The sequence below is a fragment of the Geotrypetes seraphini genome, chromosome 2, assembly GCF_902459505.1.
Source record: "Geotrypetes seraphini chromosome 2, aGeoSer1.1, whole genome shotgun sequence".
Lineage (NCBI taxonomy): Eukaryota > Metazoa > Chordata > Amphibia > Gymnophiona > Dermophiidae > Geotrypetes > Geotrypetes seraphini.
Window position 1 is genome coordinate 332,547,957 of NC_047085.1, and position 27,744 is coordinate 332,575,700.

Consider the following 27,744-nt stretch of genomic DNA (forward strand, 5'->3'; position numbering starts at 1 on the left):
GTAGCGTTGGGCCGGCAGCACTCTAAACAGGCTGCTTCGTGGCCTTCTCTGATTGGGAAATTCCCTCTGCTGCATCACTGATGATGTCATCAGTAACGCGGCACATAGAAGGTCCTGACGAGAGAAGGCCGCAAAGCAGTCTGTTTAGAGTGCTGCCGGCCCGATCTTACTCTAGAGGGAGGTATGTAGGACTTGTGGTCGGTGGGGTTCAGATGGGAGGGAAGCATGGAGGGTCAGCGGGGATTCGGCTGCGTGGTGGGGGGCAGGTGCTCAAGGTTTCTGCTGCACAAGGGATAGGAGGGAGGGAGGGAAGGATGGAAAATGGGCAAGGGTTCTGCACAAGGGAGGGGAGGGGAGGGAGGAAGGGAAGAATAGAAGCTGGGCAAGAGTTCTGCTGCAAAGGGGATGGGAGAGATGGAGGGATAGAAAGATGTTCTTGGTCTGGTCCCTCTGTCAAATTTAAGAACCCATTGTGGCCCACGAGTCAAAAAGTTTGCTCACCCCTGCTCTAGCCCCCCAACTTAAATACAACCCACACATCCTCTTCCCACACACCCTTCTCTTTCCAGACAGAAGCACACTTTTTTTTACCTACTTTTTACCAATATTAAATATTGAACTAGGCCAGTTACTGGGCAGACTTGCATGGTCTGTGTCGGTGTATGGCTGTTTGGTGAAGGATGGGCAGGGGAGGGCTTCAATGGCTGGGAGGGTGTAGATGGGCTGGAGTAAGTCTTGCAGTTGGAACCCAAGCACAGTACCGGGTAAAGCTTTGGATTCTTGCCCAGAAATAGCTAAGAAGAAAAATAAAAAAAAATAAAAAAAAATTTTAAATTGAATCAGGTTGGGCAGACTGGATGGACCATTCGGGTCTTTATCTGCCGTCATCTACTATGTTACTATGTTACATATATATATATATATAAGTACATATACAGTGTTCTCCCTAGCGTGTTTTGCCGGGCGCTCCGCCTGGCTAATTTAGGTGAGCGCCTGGCTGCCTTCCTCCAATGACACGCTTCCCCTCAGGAGTAAGTAACTTTTTTTTCCCCCAACAACGCAGACTTTCGGGATGAGGAAATCTGCTTGCCTGCCTACCGCTGCTCCTTAATACATGCCCCCAGCTCAGATAGCATATTTATTCAACCTTAGCCCGCCCTCCGTATTACAATGTAATTGGGCGACTTGTTAAAGCCCTGGGCGGGAAATAAATGGCTTTGGCGAGTGGCGGGCTTTTGAGCAACTTCTGGTCAAATGCTGTTTTTTTATTGACTGGCTTTGTGGAGCAGATGCAGATGGTCGAAGAACATCTGTACTCGGACTACAGGGAAGATTCGTATGTGCCGACACTTGGAGCCCTGATTGAGATTCAGAGTAAACGAATCCAGATCTATGCAGCCCAGCTTAAATGGGCTATTTTTTTGGCTGGGTGTTGGTGATGCCTCCAGGTCTCCGCTCCTTCCTTCAGCTGCGGCCGCTCCAGGGGTTGGGAGGGGCGCTCGAGTGCGTGTACTTGCACAAGAACGGGATTCCCACGGGGATAGAAAGCTTTGGAAGCAGAGTTCGTCCATATAATATAATGGACACAGCCTTAGTAAAAGGCCTGCACACCCCTGAAGGCCTGTCCCTCCCCCCAGAAGGCTTGCGTGTTCCCCCCCGTAAGGCCTGCGTGTTCCCCCCCTGTCCTCCCAGTCTTACTTTTTCTTAATTCCAGCAGTGGAGCAGCCTGCAGAGAGGATCGCCGTTGCTAGCGATCCTTGCAGGCTGTCATTGGCCTCCGGGAGCTGTCTTCCCTCTGCTGCATCCCTCCCCTCCTCTGACATCAGAGGCAGGATCGCGGCAGAGAAAACAACAGCTTTGGAGGCCGATTGCAGCCTGCAAGGATCGCTACAGCACCGGCGATCCTTTCTGCAGGCTGTGCCGCTGCAGGCATTAGGTAAATGGATGCGCGGGAGGTCATGAGTAAGCCGGACACCACAGCACTTCCCGACTGACCCTCCCTTCCCTCTTGCCTTCTAAAGCAGGAGCAGCAGCAGCCGGCCAGAAAGAGGCAGCGCTGCCACTTCTGCTTTAGGGGACGAGGGGGGATGGTCAGTCACCGAATCGGGAGGCTGATTTATTATTTTTTTTTAATCGATTTGAATCGATTCACCCAAAGTGAATCGGTGAATCGATTCGAATTGTGAATTGGGCAGCACTAATGCACACCCAATCTGCCATTTTTCCCTGGCATCCAGATTTCATTTTTTCAATTACAGAACAGTTTGACTCTCCGGAAGGTCCCTTGGGGAATGCTCGGGTCATGTCTCATTTGTATCCTCTGGCGCAGGAGTGTCAGCAGCTGCTAGGACAACCCAAGGTGGATTCCTTGGCCCAGGTGACCTGGCGAACTCTGCTACTTAATGATGGGGGCGTTGTGTTAAAGGATATTGTCACACCTGCGCCCCTTATATACGCAGCGAGCCCACGGAATCATGACTAAACTTCTGGCCCGGCATGTCCCTTACAACCAAGGGACCCTTCAGGACTTATCTGGCTGACTAACAGCCTAACAGGGCCATGCAAGTAATGAGGCTCCATCAGAAATGGCAAAAACAATAGCTTTATTTCAGCCACTAGCCAAATAAACCATAACAAAGGCTTCAGCCTTGCAGTATCAAGAAAACACACTCATTCCATGAAATCATACAGTTCTCATACAGAAAAAAAACCCCAACATCAAAGTTTCTACATTTGTCAGTAATGGCTTAAACGCAGTCCCCTGCTTCTGGACTTTTAACAGTAAATTCATAACACAGTCCTCTTCACCAGAACAGTTAGTTTATATACTTTTAGGCTTGCAATATTCATTCAGATGTTTATTCAAAATGAGCACAGCCAGTCAGTGGCATACCAAAGGGGGGGGGGGGGGGGTAGTCCGCCCCGGGTACAGTCTGCCCCGGGTGCAGTCTTAGGCGGGGTGCACAGCCGGACAGGTCCAGAAAATTCCTGTGCTGCGACGGCACTCAGCGGCATCGGCGCCCCCCCTCCGCAACGGCACTCAGCGGCATCGGCGCCCCCTCTGCCCCGCGACAGCACTCAAGTTTGGCCTCCTTCTCCCGGCATCAGCAGAACTTCAAATCGGCAACAGGTGCTCAGTCAAAAACTTCCCCTGACTCAACTTTCTGTTTCCGCCCAGGCAGTTTAGTCAGGGGAAGCTTTTGACTGAGCACCTGTTGCCGATCTGAAGTTCTGCTGATGCCGGGAGAAGGAGGCCGAACTTGTGTGCTGTAGTGGGGCAAGGGGGGCGCCGATGCTGCTGAGTGCCGATGCGGAGGGGGGGCGCCAATGCCGCTTAGTGCCATCGCGGGGGGGGGGGGGGGAGCTTTGCCGATCTTGTTGCCAAAATCGGAAAGGTGAGGGGGAAAGATGGGCCTGTGGTGGATGGAGAGATTGAGAGAAGGGGACAGATGATGGAAGTGGGGGAAAGAGAGAAGGGGCAGATGATGGAAGTGGAGAGAAGGGGGAGAGAGAAGAGGGCAGATGATGGAAGTGGGGGGAAAGAAAGAGAAGGGGCAGATGATGGAAGTGGGGAGAAGGGGCAGATGATGGAAGTGGGGGAAAGAGAGAAGGGGCAGATGATGGAAGTGGAGAAAAGGGTGGATAAATAAAAGGAGGGCACATGATGGGGGAAAAGGATTGAGTTAGGGAAATACTGGAGGGGTTGAGGGAAAGAGGTGGCGAGCTATAGGTAGACAGTAAAAAAGGAAATTGATGAGAGGGTAGTAAGAACGTAATCTAGATGGATGCAGAAAATAAATTGAAAAGGAAAATGAGGGAAGAAAGGGATTGCAGAAGAGAGGTGTGGGAGAGGGAAGGAGAGGAGAGAGATGCCAGACCAATGGGGGTGAAAGGAGAGATGGAAGGGGGAGGCATACAGTTTCTGGAAGGGGCATAGAAGGAGAGAAGTTGCCATATAGGGGCAGAGAGATGGCAGACAGTGGATGGAAGGAAGAGAGTAACAAGAAGATGAGGAAAGCAGAAACCAGAGAAGACAAAGGTAGAACAAAAATTTTCTATTTATTTATTGCTTTAGGCAACATGTGTCACTGTTTCTGTGGTGTTGCATTGTATGCAGAGTCCAGCTTCTTGCTGGTTCAATTTAACCTTTGTCTATGTATTTCTATTTTATCCCCCCTTTTATAAAACTGTGGAGCGTTTTTTAGCGCCAGCCGTGGTGGTATCAGCTCTGATGAGCGTCAGAGCTGTTACCACCGTGGCTAAAATCCACACTACAGTTTTGTAAAAGAGGGCGGGGTTAGTTTGTGATGACATATTCCATACTAGGCGAAGGTATTTTCTGTGTTCTGTGTGTTCGAAAGACATGGTTTTCTGTTAGGATTGACGGTGTAGGATTGATCTGTACTAGTCTGGCTTGTTTAGTTTTACAATGGGTGTACTGATGTACTGCTCACTGCATATGTAAGATGTTGCCTTTTCCTAGGTACTCATGTGTGACGTGTGGCTTGTTGCTAAAAATCATGTTTTTCGTACAGATGGGGGGGCAGTGCCAAAAAATGATGGGCCCCGGGTGTCACATATGCTAGGTACGCCACTGCAGCCAGTACTTGGCCAGATAATAGAAAGGAAAAAAAACTTACAGCAAACTGGGTAGCTGAGTAGTGCTGGCTGGCTGGTAGGGGGCACTATAATGCTGTAATGTAATGGATAGTGTGCAAGACATGTTTGTAGAATATGATATGCCTCCTTTTCATGTGATTATGGGTAAATCTAGTTAGATGCATATGTGTTAGTTAAGGCCACGCCCAAGAGAAACTTATGAAACGTTGGTACACAAATATAAACAATCTGAATATGGATTGCGGCAAAGGCCAAAAAAATAACATTAGAGAATAACAGAAAAACACTAGGGGTTACTAGGAGGGCTGGATTAAGCCAGATCATAGGGGAAATTAGGTAATACATAACCCACTTATAAAGGTATTAATCTGACTCCATTTTGTTTTCTGTCGTTCTTTGTGTCTCTTCTTGGCGTAAAACATTCTGAAGGTTTCCCGCTTAAAAAAGGCCTGGGTTTCTAGTGTTCTTTGTGAACTGCAATGCCCAGGGGGAATAGGAGAAACCTCATGGCCTGAGTGAAAACAGATGTTCCTGGCAAGAAAGCCTAAAATTCTAAAATAAGGTTTAACAAAGTATTGAATAAACTTGTTGCATGTGGTGTGTATGGATGATGGGATCCCATGAGGGATTATGAATGTGAATGTATATTAAACATAGAATTGGTTTTGAAAATTGTATTTTTATATATTTTAAACCTGAAGAAATCCTGAAAGGCATCTGTAGTTTGACCTATCTAACTTTTCAGCTAGCCTACCATAGAAACTTGTGAAAGGTGGGCTCCTTTAGCCCACATAGGAAATTCTCAGTAAGGAGGGTCTGGGTCTTTCTTTTCTTGTATGTCAGTGAAATTTGAAGCTGTCAGCGTTACTGAGTCTTGGTCAGAAAGTTGGTTTGAGCTAAACTGTTAAAGAATTACTGAGAGAAAAAGTGTTCACAGAAATATGATTTGTAAAACTTTTCTTAAGCCTGGTAACTATATTAAAAGGAATTTTCTTTGTTCATACCTAAGGATGGCCTCTCTGTTGGCTGATTGGTTGTCAATTGTGATGTCATACTAGGCATTGCAAAAGTATATAAGTGAACCTTGTGGGAGTGGTTCTTTGAGATTATATTTGCCAGGAAAGATGTACTTTGACATGCCTGACTTTATATGATTTTCTTGTACAAATTACCTAATGAACATTGATTATGATAAAGCTAATAAAAAATTACCGATTGGAAAAGATTTGTGGAATTGCCTTTATTCCTGGGCAACTAAGGGCAGGGCTTGGTACGTTACCCTGTTCAGCAGCATAGCTTGAAGGTATATTATATTGCTTCACTTCTGCATAACCTTTTCTTAAGTAAGCTGTTTCTTTATAAGCAGAACTTGTGCTCTGAAACACTTAGAAAAGACTCTGAAACACTTAGGAAAGACTTAGAACAATCCAGCCTATAGTGAAGTTTAATTCAGAGCCAACTTTCTGGTTCAGTGCAGAGATTCTAAGTACGTTTCCTTCTGAAAAGTTGCTGTGGCAACTACACGCAGCTGTGAGAGAGGAACGTGCTTGCCTAGCCTGATTGCTAGCAGGGAAAAACATACAAATGTTGTTTGAATCAAAATCAATGCTTTAAGACAAAATTCAAAGTTCAGAATTCTAGGAGAGGAAAACTAAACTCTCCTCAAAGAAAAAACATTGCAAACAAGCAGGTACAGTTCAAATGCACAGCTTATCTTGCAGCTCAGCGTCTGCAGGCAGAAAACAAAAACACATACATTTTTACTGCACTTCTATGTCCACAGGAAAAGTTTCAGCTCCTACCAGACTCTCCTGGATGTCCATTGCTTTTCCTTGGTCCTACTCACAAATTACAGAGGAAGAAAACATCTCCTCTGCCATGTGCCAATCTGTTTCTCCAGCCTCCTCTGGCTGGTCAGAGAGAATTTCACTATCTTCTTGGCTCTCATCAGCTCCTGCTGCAGTCCTTGCCTGCCTCTCTCCTCTTGCTACTCTGGACTGCCTTGCTTTAAACTGTGGAGAGACACATTAGAGAATGACACGGGGAAAAAATCTGTCCCCGTCACCGCCCCGTCCCCGGCCCACCATCCTCTGCACCGCTCTGTCACCGCCATTCCCTTCACCGCCCCGTCACCGTCACCGCCATTCCTTTCACCGCCCTGTCACCGCCACTGCCATCCCATTCACCGCCCCGTCACCGTCCCCGCAGCATCCATATAAGCCTTAGTAATATTTAGCTTATTCCTTTCTTATAAATCATAGTTCCTGCTGCTGAACTAGAGAAAGAGATATTCAGCTGGCAGGGCTTTGTTTATAAATTTTTATCAACACAACTAATATACTACTTTATCCTAAAGCAAAAAATAAATAAATAAATATAATTTTTTTTCTACCTTTGTTGTCTGGTTTCTGCTTTCCACATCTTCTCATTCAATTCCTTCCATCCACTGTGTGTCTTATCTCTGCGTCTTCCATTTGCTGTTACTGTGCCTCTCCCTTCACTCTCCCCCAATTGGTCTAGCACCCATCTTCTTCCCTCCGCTCCCCCATAGTCTGGCATCTGTCTTCTTCCTTTCCAGCATCTTCTCCCCACTCTGTCTTCCACATTTCCCTTCAGGGTCTGTTCTTCTCTACCCTCTTTCAATGTCTGTTCTATTCCTTTCCACCACCACCCTTCCCTCCCTCCTTTACCATCTGTTCCTTTCTACCACCCTTCAGCTCCTCTCACGTGGCCTATCTATCTACCTCCCTCCCTCTTATTTTCGTGGCACGTTACAATGTAATTTGTGCAAGCCGCTGGAGCCTGCGAGCTCGGTCCCTGTCCCATCCCCACAAACCATCTCGCTTCTGTGTTCCTATTTTCCCCATTTCTAATATCTCCCCTATGTATCTGGCATTGCTCCCCCCCCCGTGTCCATATACCATCCTCATGGTATGTCCCCTATATGTCTCTGTCCCTATGCCCCATGCACATAATTTCCCCTCTTTCTGTTACCTTCCTGTGTCCAGATTTCCCCTATCTTCCTCTTCTATACCAGAGTGTCTCTTCTTTTCAACCCCATCTAGCTTCTTTTCCTCTTTCTCCCCCCCCCTCCCCCCCCGCTTCCAGCATCTGGCTCACCTGCCTGTCTTCCCCTTTCTTTCCTGCTGTGGGTTTCTTTCTTTCCCTCTTCATCCCCTTGGCCCAGAATTTTTTTTCCTTTCACTCCCTCCTTCCTAGTATGAGCCGGGAACAAACGCGATCTCACGGTCTAGCAGCCCCCACCTACCCGATCGCAGCGTTTAGCCAGCTCCCTCCCTCCACCTCACCTTACATTCTGAGTTTGCCGGCTTCCTTTTTCCCCAAACCGCACACGTTTAAAAAGACACGCACGCGCGGCTGCGCGAGTCCATCAAGCTTCTCCTCTCCTGCAACTTCCTGTTTCTGGTTGCGTCAGAGGAGAAGCTTGATGGACTCGCGCAGCCGCGCGTGTATGGCTTTTTGAATGCGTGCGGCTCAGGAAAATGGAAGCCGGCAAACTCAGAATTTAAGGTGAGGTAGAGGGAGGGAGCTGGCTAAACGCTACGGGCGGGCGGTGGCTGCGGGGACCGCGTGATCCTAAATACCTCACTGTGGAGACAAGACCATTCACCGCTCCACGGGTGGTGAATGGCCTTGTCCCCGTCCCCGCAGTGACTGTTATTTTTCATTCCCCATTCCGGTGGGTTACCCGCGGCTAGCCGCGGGTAACCGCCACCGTGTCATTCTCTAAGACACATACTCTGAGCCTGGATGGGGGAAGGGCTCTCCACACACTAGCTTGGTCTGTTTGCCTACATTCAGCTTTCTTTCCAGCCCTGGCTCTTAAAGGGACAGGGTGCTGGAAAGGTAGTAATCTCCTGGCAGTGTCAGAGACAGGTTTAAACTGGGTAAAGCTTTCCAGCTTGTCCTTTTCCTGCTAGTCCTCATCTGATGCAATCTCTCTGTCTACGTGGTAGTCAGCTAATTCTGCAGTCTTAACTTGATCAGATCTCCTGCATCGGGGTTTAGTGAATTTCCTCCCTATCTTTGGGACAAAACCAGAAATGGAATTGGGTTTGTCACAATATGCAGGATCGCCGGATGGATATGATCCTCAGGAAAATTTTTGAGACAGCTAATTTAGGTGTCAAAGCTGATGTGGCTATGTTATTTGTGCCCTGCGTCTGTATGGCTTGACTGCAAACGCTAGAGACGGAGGCAGTAAATCCTCCTCAACTTCTTATGGCTGGGACGGACTACTTGGCGGATGGCTTATATTACCTTGTGAGAGTAATGGCAAAGATCTCAGCCTATTCGATATCGGCCTGCTGAATGTTCTGGGTTCGACAGTGGGCTGGAGATTCCACCTCCAAGGCAACCTTGGCTTGTCTGCCTTTTAAGAGGCAGCTATTATTTGGCAAAGGGTTGAATGATTTCATGGATGCTTGATGAACCAATGCCCTAAGACTGCCGGATAGTCGGGTCATACCTAAGGGGCCTGGATGTTCTACTTTTCGTGGCTCCAGAAGAAACTTTCGGGACTACAAACAGTTTTCTCCCTCCTCATCACAGAGATCTTCATGGGGCTTCAGAGGTCAATATGCGGGCTGCAGACATTTCCAGCCTGCCGCCTCCAGTCCTGCCTGATCTATCAGCAAGACACAGTGATGCCAGGGGGTAGGCTATCGGAGTTTCTGCTTGCCTGGATGCACATTACAACAGATCAGTATGTCTTGGAAATTATTCGATTGGGCTACAAGCTGGAATTTGACCAACCCCTGTCAGATTGGTTTGTGACCTCTCCTTCAGGGGATCAGGAAAAAGCTCACAGAGTCCAAGTTATGGTTCAGTGCTTGCTGGATATTCGAGCAAGAGAGCCAGTGCCAAGCGATTTTTCGGGCTTAGGCAGATACTCGGTTTACTTTATCGTGCCAAAGAAAGGGTAGAAGATTGGAGACCTATTCTAGATTTAAAACATGTGAATGCGGCTCTCAAGATTCCTTGGTTCCAGATGGAGACTGTGAAGTCGGTCATTGTGGCGGTGTCACCGGGGAAGTTTCTGGCCCTCAGTTGCTCTGCAAAGGCATTCCGTTACAGATTGCCTTCTGGATTGTGGTAGCCATGGTTGCCAGCTTTCCAGGCTGGGGGGCTACTGAGATTGTCATCCCCTTCAGGGCTGTTGGACCCCATCACAGGGGAAGTGGCCTATCAACTGGCTGGAGCTCAGGGCCATTCGGCTAGCCCTGAGAGCATTGTAGACTCATCTGGAGGGGGTACTGTTTGAGTCTTTTCCGACAATGTGACGGCAGAGGCATATGTCAATCGACAGGGAGGAACCAAGAGCTCTCCCTTGGCTCAGGAGGTCCGACTTAAACATACATAGAAACATAGAAGATGACGGCAGATAAGGGCCATAGCCCATCAGGTCTGCCCACTCTACAGACCCACCCCCAAGTCTACTATCCTAGGGATCCCACTCCTGGTGACAGGTTCCCTTGGCTTAACCCTCTAAGGGATCCCACATGGGCATCCCATTTGCTCTTAAATTCTTGCACGCTGTTTGCCTCGATCACCTGCACCGGGAGCTCGTTCCAAGGATCAACCACTCTCTCGGTGAAGAAATATTTCCTGGTATCGCCATGAAATTTCCCGCCCCTGAGTTTGAGCGGATGCCCTCTTGTGGCTGAGGGTCCTTTGAGAAAGAGAATCTCTTCTTCCATCTCGATACGGCCGATAATATACTTAAACATCTTGATCATGTCTCCTCTCTCCCTACGTTCCTCGAGCGAGTACAGCCGCAAATTTTTCAGCCTTTCCTTGTACAATATATCCTTGAGCCCCGAGACCATCCTGGTGGCCATCCGTTCCACCGACTCTACTCTCAGCACATCTTTTTGGTAGTGTGGCCTCCAGAATTGCACACAGCATTCCAAATGAGGTCTCACCATGGTTCTGTATAATGGCATTATGACTTCAGGCTTCCGGCTGACGAAACTCCTGCGGATGCAACCTAACAACTGTCTTCCCTTAGATGAAGCCTTATCCACATGATCAGCAGTTTTCATGTCTGCGCTGATGATCACTTCCAAGTCTCGTTCTGTTGAAGTTTTAGCTAAGGTCTCACCATTCAAGGTGTAAGTTCTGCACGGATTTCTGCTGCCAAGGTACATGATCTTGCATTTCTTAGCGTTGAAGCCCAGCTGCCAGGTCGAGGACCAAAGCTCCAACAAATGTAGGTCCTGTGTTATACTATCGGGTGAATTGCCGTCTCTCACTATATTGCATAGTTTGGCATCGTCAGCGAATAACGTTATCTTACCTTGAAGCCCCTGAGTTAGGTCCCCTATGAATATGTTGAAAAGGAGCGGGCCCAAGACTGAGCCCTGCGGTACTCCACTGGTCACCTCCGATGTTTTAGAGAGGGTACCATTAACTACCACCCTCTGAAGTCTGCCACTCAGCGAGTCATTGACCCATGTAGTTAGTGTTTCTCCCAGCCCCATTGATTTCATCTTGCTCAACAGCCTGCGATGTGGGACACTATCGAAAGCTTTGCTGAAGTCTAGGTATACGACGTCCACGGATTCTCCCAAGTCTAGCTGTTTTGTTACCCAGTCAAAGAAGTTGATGAGATTGGATTGGCAGGACCCACCCTTGGTGAATCCGTGTTGACTGGGATCCCGTAGATTCTCCTCATCCAAGATTGCGTCTAATTTACGTTTGATTAGTGTTTCCATGAGTTTGCATACTATTAATTTGAGACTCACCGGTCTGTAGTTTGCAGCCTCTGCCCTGCAACCCTTTTTGTGCAGTGGAACAACATTAGCTGTTTTCCAGTCTATGGGGACTCTCCCCGAACTTAGGAAGAGATTGAAGAGTCTTGATAGCGGTTCTGCCAGGACATCACGCAGCTCACTGAGCACCCTGGGGTGAAGATTGCCCGGTCCAATGGCTTTGTTCACCTTGAGTCTTGCCAGTTCGTAGTAGACGTCGCCAGGTGTGAACTCGAAATTCTGAAACGGGTCTTCCACGCTGGGCCTTGCCTGCAATTGCGGACCGTGCCCCGGTGCCTCGCAGGTGAAGACCGAGCAGAAGTATTCATTCAGTAGTTCTGCTTTATTGGAATCTGATTCTGCTCAGTTCCCATCTGGTTTTCTAAAGCTTACTATCCCGTCTGTGTTCTTTTTCCTATCACTAATATACCTGAAGAAGGATTTGTCCCCTTTCTTCATGTTCTTTACCAGAGTCTCTTCCACTCGAAGTTTGGCTTCCCTGACTGCCGTTTTGACCGCTGCAGACCTCGCCCCATGTTCTAGTTTAGCTTCCCTAGTCTCCGTTCGTTTGTAGGAAATAAATGCTTTTTTCTTCTCCTTGACGAGGTGCGAGATTTCTGCGGAGTACCATTGGGGTTTGTTGTTTCTCCGCCGTTTGTGTACTGATTTAATGTAGAAGCTTGTTGCTTCATGTATGGTAGATTTCAGGGATGACCACATAGCTTCCACATCATCGGTCGTAGCTTGGTTCTGCAGTGTCCGGTAGACGAAATCTCCCATGCGTTCGAAGTCAGTGCCTCGGAAGTTTAGTACTTTTGTTTTCGTGTTTGATCTAGGGAAACCTTTCCTGAGGTAGAACCACACCATGTTGTGGTCGCTGGAGGCTAGCGTATCTCCTACCGAAACCTTCGAGACGCTATCCCCGTTGGTAAGTACCAGGTCCAGGATCGCCTGGGCCCTAGTGGGTTCCAATACCATTTGTTTGAGTCGTGCTCCCTTTATGGATGTTAACAGTCTCCTGCTGCCGCTGGTTGTTGCTGAGTATGAGTTCCAATCTGCGTCAGGCATGTTGAAGTCCCCTAGCAGAGCAGCGTCTTCCCGTAGAATGATATTCTCTATGTCTTCAATTAATTCGGAGTCTTTGTCTTCCAGTTGTTTTGGAGGTCTATATACTACACCAAGATACAGGCATTTTTCCCTGCCTCTGGCCAGGTTCACCCAGAGGGATTCCCCGGTGTACTTGACATCTGTTATTCTGGTAGTTTTGATGTCTTCTTTAATGTATAGTGCCACCCCTCCCCCTGACTTTCCTTCTCTGTCCTGACAAAATAAGTTGTATCCCGGTATAGCCATATCCCACCCATGAGAGTCTGTGAACCAAGTTTCGGATATTGCCACCACGTCAAGGTCGGCATTCATTATTTCGGTCTCTAATTCTAGAATCTTATTGCCTAAACTGTGTGCATTAACATACATAGCCCTCCATACCCCGTGATTGCTAAGTCCCTGTGGGGAGTTTCCCACCTGGGGTAGTGTGACTCCTAGAGAATTGTTTGCAATGGGGGCACTTACTTTGGACTTAGAATCGGAGTTTTGACTCACCTCATCAGGATCGTTCCTTACTGCACTTGTATCTGAGTGGGTACCCTCCCCCGACTTACCTAGTTTAAAGCCCTATGAAGCAGGGGGCTAGTCGGTGTCCAAAGACGTGCTTACTCCTGCTGGTCAGATGGAGTCCGTCTGGTCCCTGATGTCCTTGCAACACCTCTCCATGGTTCAGGAATCCGAAGTTCATTTCCCGGCACATTCTTGAAGCCACTCGTTAGTCCTCAGTATACGCTCATCCCTGGCACTTCCTTTGCCTCTAACTGGGAGGATCGAGGAGAAGACCACCCTCGCTCCTGTCTGCTTCAGCCACTCACCCAGGGCTCCAAAGTCTCTAGTTATATTCTCCGGGGTGTTCTTAGCAGTGTCGTTTGTGCCAATGTGGATGAGGACCATGGGGAAGTGATCTTGGGGCTTGAGAAGCCTATCAAGACAGTCGGTGACATCTCGGACCCTGGCTCCAGGCAGACAGCAAACCTCCCTTGACTGCATATCCGGTTTGCAGATTGGTCCCTCGGTGCCCCTCAGCATGGAGTCCCCAATGACTATTACTCTGTTCTTCTTTGGGGGGAGCCGATCAGTTGTCCCCGGAGTTGGAGCCGTGCGCTGGACTACCTCCTGCTCCTTGTTGGCATCCTCCTGCTCCTTGTCGACATCTACCTGTAGGATCTGGAATCTGTTCCTCAGGGTGAGTTGTGGGGTGGATGTAAAGCTGCCCTGTTGGTGAGAAAAAGAAGAAGAGGGTGAAGAGATTGAAAGAGGGGGGTGGGATCTCCGGTGTTTGCCCGTGGAGGAGGTCACCAGCTGCCAGGAGTCAGCGTCTCCAGCCATCTCCTGTAGCCCAATTGTTGGTTTCAAAGCTGGTGATTTGGGTGTCTCGAGGGAGGACATGTCTTGGGCCAGCTCGGTGATTTGGGACAGCTCCTGGATGACTCCGTCAATGTAGGCCTCATCCTCTCGGATGCTTCTCAGGCGTTTCACCTCCTCCCTGAGACTCCTAAGTTCCTGCATGATGTCTCCGTCTAGCTGGTCGACCTCCTCTGTCTGTGTAGAGACTGTGGAGAACAAGGGGGGGAGGGGGATGATCTCGGTCTGCATGGAGACCTCTGTCCACAGTCCTGGGTCCTCCTCCTTCTGCACGCATACCTTGGTCGCCCCCTGGGTTCCCCCAGTTACCGGACAGTTTGTCTTGATTGCAGGTTTTTCTAAGAACATATTTATTTAACCTCCTCTGATGGTTTTTTTTTTAGGCTTTTTTGAAGTCCAGTCTAAGCCTATATAGGAAGACTGGTACTTGGGGAATCCTTTGGGTTTCTGTTTTGCTCTCAGTTGTCTTTGTGAGGTTTCTTCATGTTTGAATATATGTGTTCTCTGTAAATACTGGTATTTGACATACTGATAAGTTTCAGGCTGCATCACTCCTTATACAAATGATGTCACTGGAATCTTCAGCTTTTCTTCCTCTGTCTGCTGGTAGGGTGACACAGTTCTTGGTCTGGGCTGGTTTAGCAGGAATTGAAGAAAGAAAATTATTAGGCAAGATCAAATTTCACCTCCTTAACCAAACTAACATGTTCCCATTCTTCTTAAAATAGATGTAGAGTTATACTGAATTGTGTGAACTATCAAAAATTTTATATATTTAAGAACATATTAATTTATACTTCACTTACTTAAAAAAGTCTGCTTTTAGAAAATCTGCTTTCAAGATTCTGTGACTAACGGCTCTACATATAATCACATTTTATATGTACAGATTTTAAGGGCCATGTATCATTTGCAAGTACCCGTATAAAATGTGTTTTCTAAACACATATTAAGACAAATATAACTCAAAAAGAATATGACTATTAAAGTGAACTTAAGAGCCCCTCAAGTCAAATATTTATTGCTGAAGATACACCTTTTGGATGATTTTCGTTTTTTTACAGGGTGGTAAAATTGTCTCCATTGTAAAAGGTGCAAATGCACCACTGCTTAATAAAACAGTAATTGCAAAACTAGCAGAAGAGAAGAAAATCTTGGAAGGGCTAATGGATCGTTCTGAGGTACATCAATAAAATTTAAAAAATCTTTTTATTTTGATAGAAGAATGTTAATCCTTTTCTTGCTTGTGAATCTTATAGCTTTTTATTTATTTATAAATGAAAGTAATCTTTGAGCTTTTTATCTGTCTAAACTTTTTTCCTTGACATAAGCATCCAGGTTAGTCACACTGATATGATAATGTAATCTCTCTGGTGCTGACCAGAAGCAATTTTCTTACAGAAAAAAATGCCAGGATGGAGCCACTTTTTCTGTCAACTAACAGGAGGTAATCAGGCACAGAAATTTGTGATGTCATCCTAAGTTGCCAGGATGGAATGGCTCTGAGAGCTCAGAGCTAGTGAAAGGTTTTGAGCCTTTGGTTAGTTCTTGTGTATAATGGTCCTTGGTCACCTCTTGCTTTTTATTTTAACTTCCACAAAATGGCTGGAGTTTAAGGCCCATATAGAAGGCTAACCCCTAGCGGTACTACCCTCACTCTACTGCCGGGGGGAAGTTAGTGGGTGCCATTTTACACCTAGAGTGAGTTGGATGTGATGAAAACAAAAGGGGGAGCATTCCTTTCTTTTCCTGCTAGACCACCATGGATGATCTCTGGGCTAGTCCTGGGCGTTCTAATGGGATTAGTAAGGGGTATTGCTGAGTGGGGGTTGGATCATATTGGAAAGGGGGGTTCTGATTGGGAAAGGAATTAGATGGGGGCCTTTGGTGATAGATTAGAACCAGGAAAGGGGTTTGGGGGTTTGGATTTGGAGATAGGGAGGGAGAAAGGTTGGATCAGTGACTCAACTATCGTGAACTCAGAAGTTATCCTAGGACAAGCAGGCAGCATATTCTCACATGTTGGAGATATCATCCACGGAGCCCTGTATGGACACTAAAAAAGTTTATTGTCACTTTAGGTTTCAACGAAGCTTCGCAACTGCCTGCACTGCAAGTGTCTTTCTACCCATTAGCTCGTGGTACCTCCTTTCTTCATTTTCCATGGAACGTAGAAACTGTGTTCTAGATTTCATCCTTAAGAGTTACCTTCCCGTTGTGTTTTTCTATTTCCCTTCAGGGTTTTTTATCTCTCTTCATGGTTTGCTTTGTCAAAGGGTTCTTCGCTTCAACTTTGGTTCATTTTTTTTGTTTAATTTAGAAGTTTTTATTTTCCCTTCAGTTCAGGTCTTGTGCCCCAGACTGGCCTTCGGGTGTCAACTTTGTGTTTTCCCCCCCCTCTTCAGTGGCTCAGTCATTGAGTCATTCGATTTTGCTGTTGAAATATTTCCTCTGATGTCGAAGCCTTCAAGCAGGTTCAAGAAGTGTACTCATTGCAGCTGGCCATTTCTCTCACTGATTCACACAAATGGTAAATTCAGGCCCTGATTATGCAAAACGCGTCTATAGTTAGGTGCTGTTTAGGTGTTATGACAGGGAGAGTCCTGTCATGCTGGAAGAAACTCTGCAGTGCTCTAAAACTATCCCTAAACCTACCCCTAGGAGCTGGCAGGTTAGGGAAACTGCCCTGCTGAATTTATCCCCAGTGAAAAGCAACCCCAAAGTGACCCGGTTATACTTGCCTAGTTCTAGTGTAGTGAATGCTAAAAGCAAAGAACCACAGGTACTAGCCTGCACCAGGCAGGGGATAGCAAAACCCACAAAGGGATTAGCTCCTGCAATCAGCTCTGCTGGGGGCAGGGTTAATGAGCAGGGAAGCTATCCAGGCTCATTAGCAAAGCACCAGAGAACCACAGGTGTTTTGAGAGGCAATCAGCTCCAAGCTAGAGAAAAGGGTGTGGTCCCTAGGCCAAGGAGGCAGCCACAAGCTGCAGCATTGCTGAATCCTTTGTGAGAGGCAGACCTATGCAAGCCCGGATTCAGTAGGCAGAGACCAGCATTTCCCAAAGCAAGCAGGTAGAAAACCTCAGCACTAAAGCCTCTAATCATGCTTCTGAAGATACTGAATATGATGAGGAAATGCCAGAAGAAATGTTAATAGGGGATATTGAAATGAAGTCTGAGGAATTAGGCATGTTTGAAGGCATGGTCACCGAGTAAAGTTTGAGAGAAGCAAAAGCTGTGTCTGATAATGTAGTGTTGCCTCATAAAACAAAGTACCAGAACAATTAAGAATTACTGCTTCTGATTTAACTAAAAGTAATAGAAGAGATAAGAATTCCATGCTCAGGGTGAGAAGGATAATTACACCCTGAGAATTGCTCCAGAGGGAAACTGTTTGAAATTGCAAGATTTTTCTTGAATTTTAGTAGTGAATAAAGCATGGTGGGCTAATAGGCTGTTTAGCCACCATTGAGAGTTTATTTTTGTATGTTTTGAATTGCACTACAGTATAAAGTCAGAAAATAAAGTCACCTTAAAATTCATACTGGACCTTTTTATTTGATTTTATTCACACTGGACCTTTTTATTTGATGCAGACACCCCTCTACCCTCCATGCCTCATTCAACCGCTCTGCTGAGGCTTGGATGACCCAGGTCAGAAAAAAAATCAGATACAGACCTTAGCATGGTTTCTACTTCATTGCAAATGGAGGTTTGCAGCTGCACAATGGTGATCTCATTGTGAGATCATCAAGGTGCACCTGCAAGGTAGAATGCCATAATTAAAATATGTGTTGGGAGACCTGGTTGGGATTTGAACCCATGACCTCTGGAAGATGAGCACAGGGCTTTTACTTATTGAGCTATAGCAGCTTCCAGGCAGGTGTCTCTGACTGCCCTGTGATAGTTTAACGATCTGCTAAACCAGTGTTTTTCAACCTTTTTATACCTATGGACCAGCAGAAATAAAAGAATTATTCTGTGGACCAACATCGGTCTGTGGACCGGCGGTTGAATAACACTGGGCTAAGTCGTAGGCCAGACCCCGCCCCCATAATAGCACTAATTGCACCTTGCATGTCCTGTACCTCATCTGGAAGCCTTCCCTCTGATGTTGCCCGTAGGAGCCACTGCCCGTGGCTTTGTGCACTGAATCAGTTAGCAAGAGGGAGTTGGCTCGAAGATAATGCCGCATTGATCGCACCGTGGACCAGCGGTTGAAGAACACTATTTTGGGCTTGATGCACGTGCTGGCCCTGTGGACCGGCAGGAAATTTCTGTGGACCGGCACTGGTCCATGGACCGGTGGTTGAAGAACACTGTGCTAAACTATCATATCATATCAGAGGGCAGTTGGAGATACCTGCTTGAAAGCTGCTATAGCTCAATAAATAAAAGCCCTGTGCTCAACCTCCAGAGGTCATGGGTTTGAATCCTAACCAGCACCTCCAGCCCATATTTTTTTTTTAATTGTTTATTTAATTTTTCACATCAAAGAACAAAATACTTTGACAAAGGAAATAAAATAAGATAATAAAGAAATACCGTATTTTTTGCTCCATAAGATGCATTTTTTCCCCAAAAAAAAGTTGGTGGAAAAAAGGGTGCATCCTATGGAGCGAATACCCAAATCCTCCCCTCTCCCGTTACCTTTTTTTTTTTTTTTCCAAAACAGTTTATTAAATGATAAAGACCAAACAGATCAAGTACAATAACATTTTTCTGGCTACAGAATACAGGAACAAAACAATTGCAGCAAACCACCCAACAGGCAGAGCTCGGTAGAGTCCAGGCTGTGTTCTTAAACCCAGACTCGGCCAAGTCCCACCACCCCCCCACCCCGTTAACCCACTGGCAACCCAGGCACCACTGGCTTCCGCAACCGGTTAAGAACTTGGCTTTTAATCAGAGGGGAAATAAGGCGCCCAAATGGACAAAAAAAGCTTACTCCGAGTACGAGAAAATCGAGCTGACAAGGACTCCCAGACCATGAGCAGATGGAATTTATTGCACCAATACCAAAAGGTGGGTGGGGAGTCCTGGAGCCAATGATTGAGAATACATTTCCTCCCCACTATATAGCCCTTGCGTATAAGTAAAGAATCTCCAGCAGAGAGCCCACCCAGAAAACCCGTAGCCAAAAAGAGTACCCCCTCCACCTGAGAGGGAAGTGCATAGCCCACCAGGGACTGCAAATAACAACGAATCTCCAGCCAAAAGGCAGCAATAGCCGCACAAGACCAAAGACCATGTGCCAAAGAGTTCTCAACCCGTCGGCACTTCAAACAGATAGAGGTAGAGACACACCCAAAGTGAAAGGTTTGCTTCTGAGAAACATAACCCCTATGAAGGACCTGAAATTGACATTCCTGGAGCTCAGCACTCTGCACCACCCACGGTATCTGCAGCACCAACGGAGACAAGGATGCAACCCGAGGGCGGCAACCCAAGTCCCGAGTCCACAGAGACAGAAGGTGGCGATAGTCCCTCCGTGGCTACAGAGCCACCAGCCGGCGATGGTATTGAGACACTGAGAGCCAATCCCAAATTATCGTGAAAAAAAAATTCCTGCAAGGTAACTAGAAAAGCATGTTGGAGGGAATCCCTAGGCAGAGTAGCAACATAGTGAGCAAGCTGTCTATAAGCAAAGTGATCCAAGCCACTCAGGGACCAGGACGCTTGAAGAGCCAGAAAAGGAGAAAGGCTCCCATCCGCCTGAAGAAAATGCCCCAAATTGCAAAGCCCCTTCCGCGCCCAACTTTTAAAAACCACATTATCCTGGCCCGGACAAAAGGCCGCATTGCCCACCATGGGCAAGAGAACTGAACTAGAATACGAGTGGCCCCCAAAACCGCGATACACATCACCAAGCCCTGCGCAGCGGTTGAACCAGACAACTACGAGCCCCAAGACCCAACTGTGGCTTCCCATCCCAATGTAATAGATAAGGCAATGCCCAAGGAAAAAAATAGTCAGCCTCCAAGGCGACATCCGTGAATTGAGAACCAACAAAGAGCCAGTCCCGTACATGGCGGAGCAAACAGGCCAAATTATAAAGGTGAATTGAGGGAAGCCCCCAAGCCACCCGTGGACCAGGAGCCATAAAGAAAAGTGCTGTTCATCTTACCTTTCCTACCCCCCCAACAGAAGGAGAGAACCAATCGCTAAAGACTGGCCAGGTCTTTTTTCAAAAGAAACAAGGGAAGCGTTTGTAGCAGATATAACCACTTGGGAAAGATAACCATACGAAATAAGTGAACACGGCCCATCAACGAGAGAGGAAGATTCATCCAGCGCCGCAGGAGCCCTTTAGTCTCAGTCAACAAACGATCTACATTCAACCGATACAAGGCCCGAACATCCACCGACAACTGAATACCCAAGTAACGAAAGAAACGATCAGCCCAGCGCAAAGGGAACCCGGGGCCCCAGTCCGCCCGGAGAGAGTCCGGAAAAGCAAGAGCCTCTGACTTATGGTGATTCAAACGAAAGCCCGAAAAGTCCCCATACTCCCGGAAACTCTCCAAAAGAACAGGTAAGGAAGCCTGAGGATCGGTCAAATATACCAAAAGGTCATCCGCAAAGGTCGCCACTTTAAAATGATGAGCCCCCACCACCATCCCTAAGATCTCAGGGTTTTTCTGGATGTCCCGAATAAGAGGATCCAGGATTAAAATGAATAACAATGGTGAAAGGGGGCACCCCTGGCGGGTGCCTTGACAAATAGGGAACGAATCGACAATAGGGAAAACATCATTTGCCCACACCCGTGCCTGGGGATCGGCATAGAGGGTGTGCACAGGTTGAATAAACCAAGGGCCCAATCCATAAGTTCTCAGGACCGCAAATAAGAAACCCCAATCCACCTGGTCAAAGGCTTTTTCTGCATCAAAGCTAATCACCAGGGAAGGAAGCTGGTCCTGGGCCGCCTGTTCCAAGGCCGCCAGAATACGCCTGAGATTCTTTGCAACAGCTCGCCCCTTCACAAAACCAACCTGCTGGACCGAAATAATACTAGGTAATTCCAGCGCCAAACGATTCGCCAAAACCTTTGTAAAGAGCTTGGCCTCAAAGTTTAGCAAAGAAATAGGTCTATACGACTCAGGGTGCAGCGGGTCCTTTCCCGGCTTTAACAAAACTATTATATGGGCTGTATTCAAATGTTGAGGTAGCGTCCCGTATTCAACTGCCGCGTTAAACACTGAGGCCAACAAAGGCGCAATGTCCACCCGTAAGATCTTATAAAACTCACTAGGCAAGCCATCAGGCCCAGGAGATTTGCCCAAAGCACTAGACTGAATCGCTCGCTCGGCGTAAACACATTCTCCAACTGCTCTCTTGCCGCTGCCGAAAGTGGCCCAACAAATACAAGTCTCCATCCAACCGGGGGTCAGCAGGAGTGGAATACAGCTGTGCAAAAAAATCCCAAAATACCCGGTTTATATCCTTATCAGTATGCACAATCTCAGTTCCCCGTGCCATCAGGGTAGCAACACGAGAACTACCTCTCTGTTGCTGCACCAATTTTGCTAACAGCTTACTACTCTTGTTAGCAAAACGGTAAAGGTGAAATCGGAAATGTTCCATAGATCACCGCGCTTGTTGATGCAGAAGAGAATTAAACGAGCGCTGGGCCTCCAATAACCGGCCCCGATCACCAAGAGTATGCGTATGACCATAGTGGCGATGCAGCGCCGAAACCAAACGCTCCAAGTGCAGCAGTTCCCGTTGATGCACCCGACGCTGAAAGCTAACATAAGAGATGATCTCTCCGCGAAGAACCGCCTTTGCGGTCTCCCAAGCCAATAACGGGGTATCAAAATGAGCCGCATTAGTCTCCTGGAACAAATGCCACTGAGCGACAAGATGAGCATGAAACTTACTATCCTTATAGAGATAGCTAGGGAAATACCACCCCCGAGAGGCCCCCGCCAATGGACGGAGCTGCCACTCAGCCGTCACCCACGCATGATCAGAAATCTCGATATGACCGAGCTTTGAATCAAGGAGCTCTGAAAACAGCGAACACGAGAGAAGAAGATAATCAATATGAGATAATGACGCATGGGCCCGGGAAACATGAGTAAAATCCTTTTCCAGGGGATGTAGGGCTCTCCAGGCGTCCACCAGGTCCAAAGAGTCATATAAGATAGCAATGCCGGTGGTAGGTTTATGAGATTCCCTCCCCACCCCTCTCGAGCGGTCCCAAAGGGGATCAGCTACTTCGTTAAAATCACCCTCCACCACCAAGGGGACATCCCCATACACAGAAAGAAGATCAGCCAAATGGTGAAAAAACCCCGCTCCTGGGCTATTGGGGGCATACAAATTACATAAGATATAAGGGGTAAAGTTCAAACTAACAGAAGCAAGAATATACCGACCCTCAGGGTCACTAACGGTATCATGTACCACTAACTAAAGATGCTTACTCACCAATATAGCCACTCCAGCTTTCTTACCCTTGGCTGGAGAGTCCAAGACCACTCCCACCCACCAAGTTCGGAGCTTCGCATGTTCAGTAGCAGGCAAATGCGTCTCCTGTAAAAAGGCAACGTCAGCTCGGTTTCGTCGAAGTTGCCGAAACACCTTTTGCCTCTTGATAGGGGAATGAATACCCCCCACTAGAGAATGACACGGTGGTGGTTACCCACGGCTAGCCGCGTTCCCCACCCGGCCATCTCCCTCCCTCCACCTCACCTTTGATGAAGAGCACTGTTCCTCAACCACCGGTTGAATTTCTGTTGGTCCGCGCGAAAAAAAAAAAAGCCTCTCCTTTTCGCTGCTCTCAGTTCTTTGCTAAAGCCGACAGGAAGTCTTTCCGATATCAATTCTGACGTCGGAGAGGACGTTCTGGGCCAGCCAATCGCTGCCTGGCTGGCCCAGAACGTCCTCTCCGACTTCAGAATTGAGTCAGAAAGAAGACTTCTGGCTTTAGCAGCTGCAGCATGGCGGTAAGAGAAGAGGAAAAGGAGGGAGGCTTTTTTTTTTTTTTTTTGAGCAGCAGGGAGGAAGCAGGCTGGCTTTGGCTAAGGAGGGAGAAAGGTAGACAGGCAGGCAGGCTTCGGGGGTGGGGTGGGACAAAAATTCTTGGTATGGTGGATGGGAAAACTACAAAGGAAGAGGGAAGAAGGTGTATTTACACTTTATATGACACCTATATCGCTGTAAAAGCAAGTCTGATTTGATTCAGAATTCAGATATATTCAAATCATTGCCATGAATCATGGTTTAAAAGCTTTACCGGGTAGTCCTGCTCTAAAGGTGGGGTAAAACCAGAATATCTACTGCATTATTGTATTCGGCCAGGCAGGCTCATCCTAGCACGTTGCACATGCTGAGAATTTGCAGACCGAGGCCAGAGGGGAGGCAGTGAGAGGGACATAGGAAGGAGACACTAGGGGCACTAAAGACATGGGAAGGAGGCACTAGGGGCACTAAAGACAGGAAGGGGCATAAGGACATGGGAAGGAGGCACTGGGGGCACTAAGGACAGAAAGGGGCACTAAAGACATGGGAAGGAGGTACTGGGGCACTAAAGACATGGGAAGGAGGCACTGGGGGCACTAAAGACAGGACGGGGCACTAAGGACATGGGAAGGAGGCACTGGGGGCACTAAAGACAGGAAGGGGCACTAAGGTGGGCTATGCACTTCCCTCTCAGGTGGAGGGGGTACTCTTTTTGGCTACAGGTTTTCTGAGTGGGCTCTTTGCTGGAGATTCTTTACTTATACACAAGGGGAGGAAATGTATTCTCAATCATTGGCTCCAGGACTCCCCACCCACCTGTTGGTATTGGAGCAATAAATTCCATCTGCTCATGGTCTGGGAGTCCTTATCAGCTCGATTTTCTCGTACTCGGAGTAAGCTTTTTTTGTCCGTTTGGGCGCCTTATTCGGCCAGGCAGGCTCATCCTACCACGCTGCACATGCTGAGAATTTGCAGACCGAGGCCAGAGGGGAGGCAGTGAGAGGGACATAGGAAGGAGGCACTAGGGGCACTAAAGACATGGGAAGGAGGCACTAGGGGCACTAAAGACAGGAAGGGGCATAAGGACATGGGAAGGAGGCACTGGGGCACTAAAGACAGGAAGGGGCACTAAGGACATGGGAAGGAGGCACTGGGGCACTAAAAACATGGGAAGGAGGCACTGGGGCACTAAAGACAGGAAGGGGCACTAAGGACATGAGAAGGAGGCACTGGGGCACTAAAGACATGGGAAGGAGGCACTGGGGGCACTAAAGACAGGAAGGGGCACTAAGGACATGGGAAGGAGGCACTGGGGGCACTAAAGACATGGGAAGGAGGCACTGGGGCACTAAAGACAGGAAGGGGCACTAAGGACATGGGAAGGAGGCACTGGGGCACTAAAGACATGGGAAGGAGGCACTGGGGGCACTAAAGACAGGAAGGGGCACTAAGGATATGGGAAGGAGGCACTGGGGCACTAAAGACAAGGGAAAGAGGCACTGGGGGCACTAAAGACAGGAAGGGGCACTAAGGACATGGGAAGGAGGCACTGGGGGCACTAAAGACATGGGAAGGAGGCACCAGGGGCACTAAGGACATAGGAAGGAAAGAGGGAGGGAATAGAAAGGGACAATTCTTGGGCCTGAGTGCAGAAAGAAAAAAGGATACACAGACAGAAGGAGACTCATGAAATCAATTACCAGACAGCAAAGGTAGGAAAAATGATTTTATTTTCAATTTAGTGATCAAAATGTGTCAGTTTTGAGAATTTATATCTGCTGTCTATATTTTACACTATATTTGTCTATTTTTCTATAGTTACTGAGGTGACTGAGCTTGCAGAGATGGGGCGGAAACAGGGTTTTAAAATTTTAGTCCTAGTAGTTTGCCGGTCCACAAAATAATTCTTTTATTTCTGCCGGTCCATGGGTGTAAAAAGGTTGAAAAACACTGATGTAGAGTATGCCGGCTTTCTTTTTCGCCCAGCCGCACATGCGGCTGCTCGAGTTGTTGAATCTTCTCTTCTCTTGCAACTTCCTGTTTCCGGTTGCATCAGAGGAGAATATTGAACAAATGAGCAGCCGCGCGTGCGGCTGGGCGAAAAAGAAAGCCGGCATACTCTACATCTAAGTTGAGGTGGAGGGAGGGAGATGGCGGAACGCTGCAATCGGTCGGATGTCTGCTGTTTTTGTATCACTGCCTGCCTGCGTTCACGTTCCAGATCCTCCTACATTTTTAGTGTGCACAATTGACCTGATTTGAGCTATAGGTGAACATGGGGGACACGTCATTGCAAGGGAGGACATGTCAATTGATTTATTTTATGTTCTGTTTTTACTACAGGGCAGAGGCACTGAAACAGATTCTCAGTGCAGTAGTAGTAATGGCAGGACTCTCTTCTGTCTTCATGGTGTTTCGCAGTACTGAGGCTTATATGGATGCTGCGGGGACGGTGACAGGGTGGTAAATGGGGATGGCAGTGGCGGTGATGGGGCGGTGAAAGGGATGGCAGTGACGGTGACGGGGCGGTGAAGGGAACGACGGTGATGGGGTGGTGCAGAGGATGATGGGCCGGGGCCGGGGACGGTGCAGTGACGGAGACAGATTTTTTCCCCGTGTCATTCTCTACCCCCCACATTCCAATAAAACAGTTTAAGGGACATAGAAATGAAATAGGGAATAAATCCACAATGGAAAACTGCCCTGCCACATGCAGAGAGGGGGCGTTCCAGCTCGCTCCCTCCCCCAGTGAGTCAACCCCACGGAAGCCAGTAGTACCACAGTACCCAAAAGGACCCACCCCCCCAACCCCACCCCACTCACCTCTACCAAACCCTCCCAACCCAAACAAACCCCCCTCCAACCTCCCAAACCCAACTAGACACCAAACCCAGAATACCCAAACTACCCATCCCTCCCAAAAGAAACCCAGGCTCCTTCCTGAGGAACCAGTCACGACAGGACACCCCCCAACCCAATCCCTAATGTCCAGAATTAAGAAACCACGCCGCAGGAGACCACCTAGAACACCAAGCCCAGGTGCCAAACAATAGGTTACGCCCACCAGTCCCCAGCACACAAAAGGAAACCCCCACCCAACAAACACACCAAGCCCATACGCCCCCAAACTCAACTCAAACACACCAGAGCGAAACAGAACCGTGCAGCACTCATAACCATCATATCCCCACCACCAACCGCACCAGCCAGTCCATCACAATCAACCAACATCCACATGAGCAGGCCCGAACCAGCCAAAACACATCCGGAGGCTCCCACAAACAAACCCCCAACTGAAGCACCAGGCTCCTGCAGTGGGGTTCAAAACAGACACCACCCCCGTCAGGGACATGGCAACAGTCCTAGTAGTCCGAGGAGTCCCGACCAAGAGACCGTGGCATAACTGGGCCTCAAGAGCACTCCCCAGCTCGAGGCCAGGGCACGAGGAACCAACCACAGCTGGATAAGCCCAGGAAAGAAAGGAAGCACTCCCTCAGGTCCGGAGCAGCTGAGAGCTGGGTCGCAGAAAAGATGGGGTACCAGTCCAGGAGACCGAGACAGAGTCACAAGCAGCAGCCCTAAACCAACAGGCAGCCATCTCCTGGACGCAGGGCCTGCCACAGGGCTCAGGAAATATCCATTCGGCACAGAAACAGCCCACCGTCATCCCACCAGCCACCAAGAAAGTAAGAGACCAATATAGCCCCAGCAACTGAAGAGAGTCCAGTCCAAAGCCCTCCACTGGAGCTCACGAGCCAGAATCCAAAAACAGTAAAAAAAAAACCAAAAAAAAAAAAAACCTGCCAAAAAGCACTACAGAAATCAAGGTGCCGTTGAAGAAGGCGAACCCTCAGTCTCCTCCAGCCGGTCCAAGAAGCCCTGAGCTGCTGCCACGGTCTCGTAGAAACTGGTAGAGCCATTATAAGAGACATGAAGTTTTGCGGGATACAGAAGAGCAAACCGGATCTTGCGGACAAAGAGGTGAGAGCAGAGAGGACTAAACTGGCAAAGCTGTTGTGCCACCTTGGTGGAATAATCCTGAAAGCACAGGATCCTGTGATTCTCGTGCATCAGCTGGTGCCCTCCATGAAGAGCCTGCAGCACCGCAGTCTTATGAGCAAAATTCAACAGGCGCGCAATAACCACCCTAGGTCGAGCCTCCTCCCCCCGCCTGGCTCCCAGCCTGTGGGCCCGTTCCACCCGCAACGGCCCAAGGCCCTCGGGAAGGTTCAGAGACGAGGGCAGCCAATGTTCAAGAAAGGCGCGAAGTTCCAGGTCAGGCAGAGATTCTGGGAGCCCTATAAATCGTAGGTTATTGCGCCGGGCCCTGTTTTCTAGGTCCTCCAGGCGATTCTCCAGAACCCCCAGGCGACGAAGCTGTACAGCCTGCTGGGTTTCCACACCTCCCACGCGGTCCTCCACTGCACTCACCCGCTGCTGGAATTGGGCCAGGTCCCTACTCACACCCTCAACAGCTCCCTGCAAGGTCTCCAGCTTCGAATCAAGATGCTGCAGTTTTTGATTCAGCATCGATTCCATGGCTGCCATAACCTCCGCTGTCACTTCGGAGACCCATGAAGACGCGATGGGAGGGCCCGCGGGATTCGATGCAAGCGCCATCTTGCCGTCCAACACACGGCTACGATCCTTCTCTTTGCGCTGTGCTTTAGACGCCATCTGGCGGCAAATAAACGAAACTAAAGAACAACTAAATGCCGGAGGCGTTCAGACAGCGGATCGACCCATGCGGGAGGAAAAAAAATCAAACAGACGGGATTTTTATGGGTTGGCGGCCGGAGAAGAAGCACTCAGCGACCTCCCCGGAGCATGGCGTCATGTGACCCTCCCTCTCCCGTTACCTTTTTTAGACTGCCGCCTGATGCCGCTTCTTCTGATCGCTCACTGC

General features: G+C 48.3%; 1 protein-coding gene across 6 annotated transcripts in view; it reads left to right on the plus strand.

The window, feature by feature from the left end:
* Nucleotides 1–27,744, plus strand: part of NME8 (NME/NM23 family member 8) — a 548,390-nt gene that overhangs the window by 110,688 nt on the left and 409,958 nt on the right. For 4 of the 6 annotated variants that reach the window (XM_033930225.1, XM_033930228.1, XM_033930227.1 and 1 more), the window contains one exon: nucleotides 14,930–15,046. The exons of the other annotated variants lie outside the window; for them this stretch is intronic. In XM_033930225.1, the coding sequence (XP_033786116.1) occupies nucleotides 14,930–15,046 (117 nt within the window). The remainder of the gene's footprint in view (nucleotides 1–14,929; nucleotides 15,047–27,744) is intronic. 6 annotated transcript variants of the gene reach the window in all.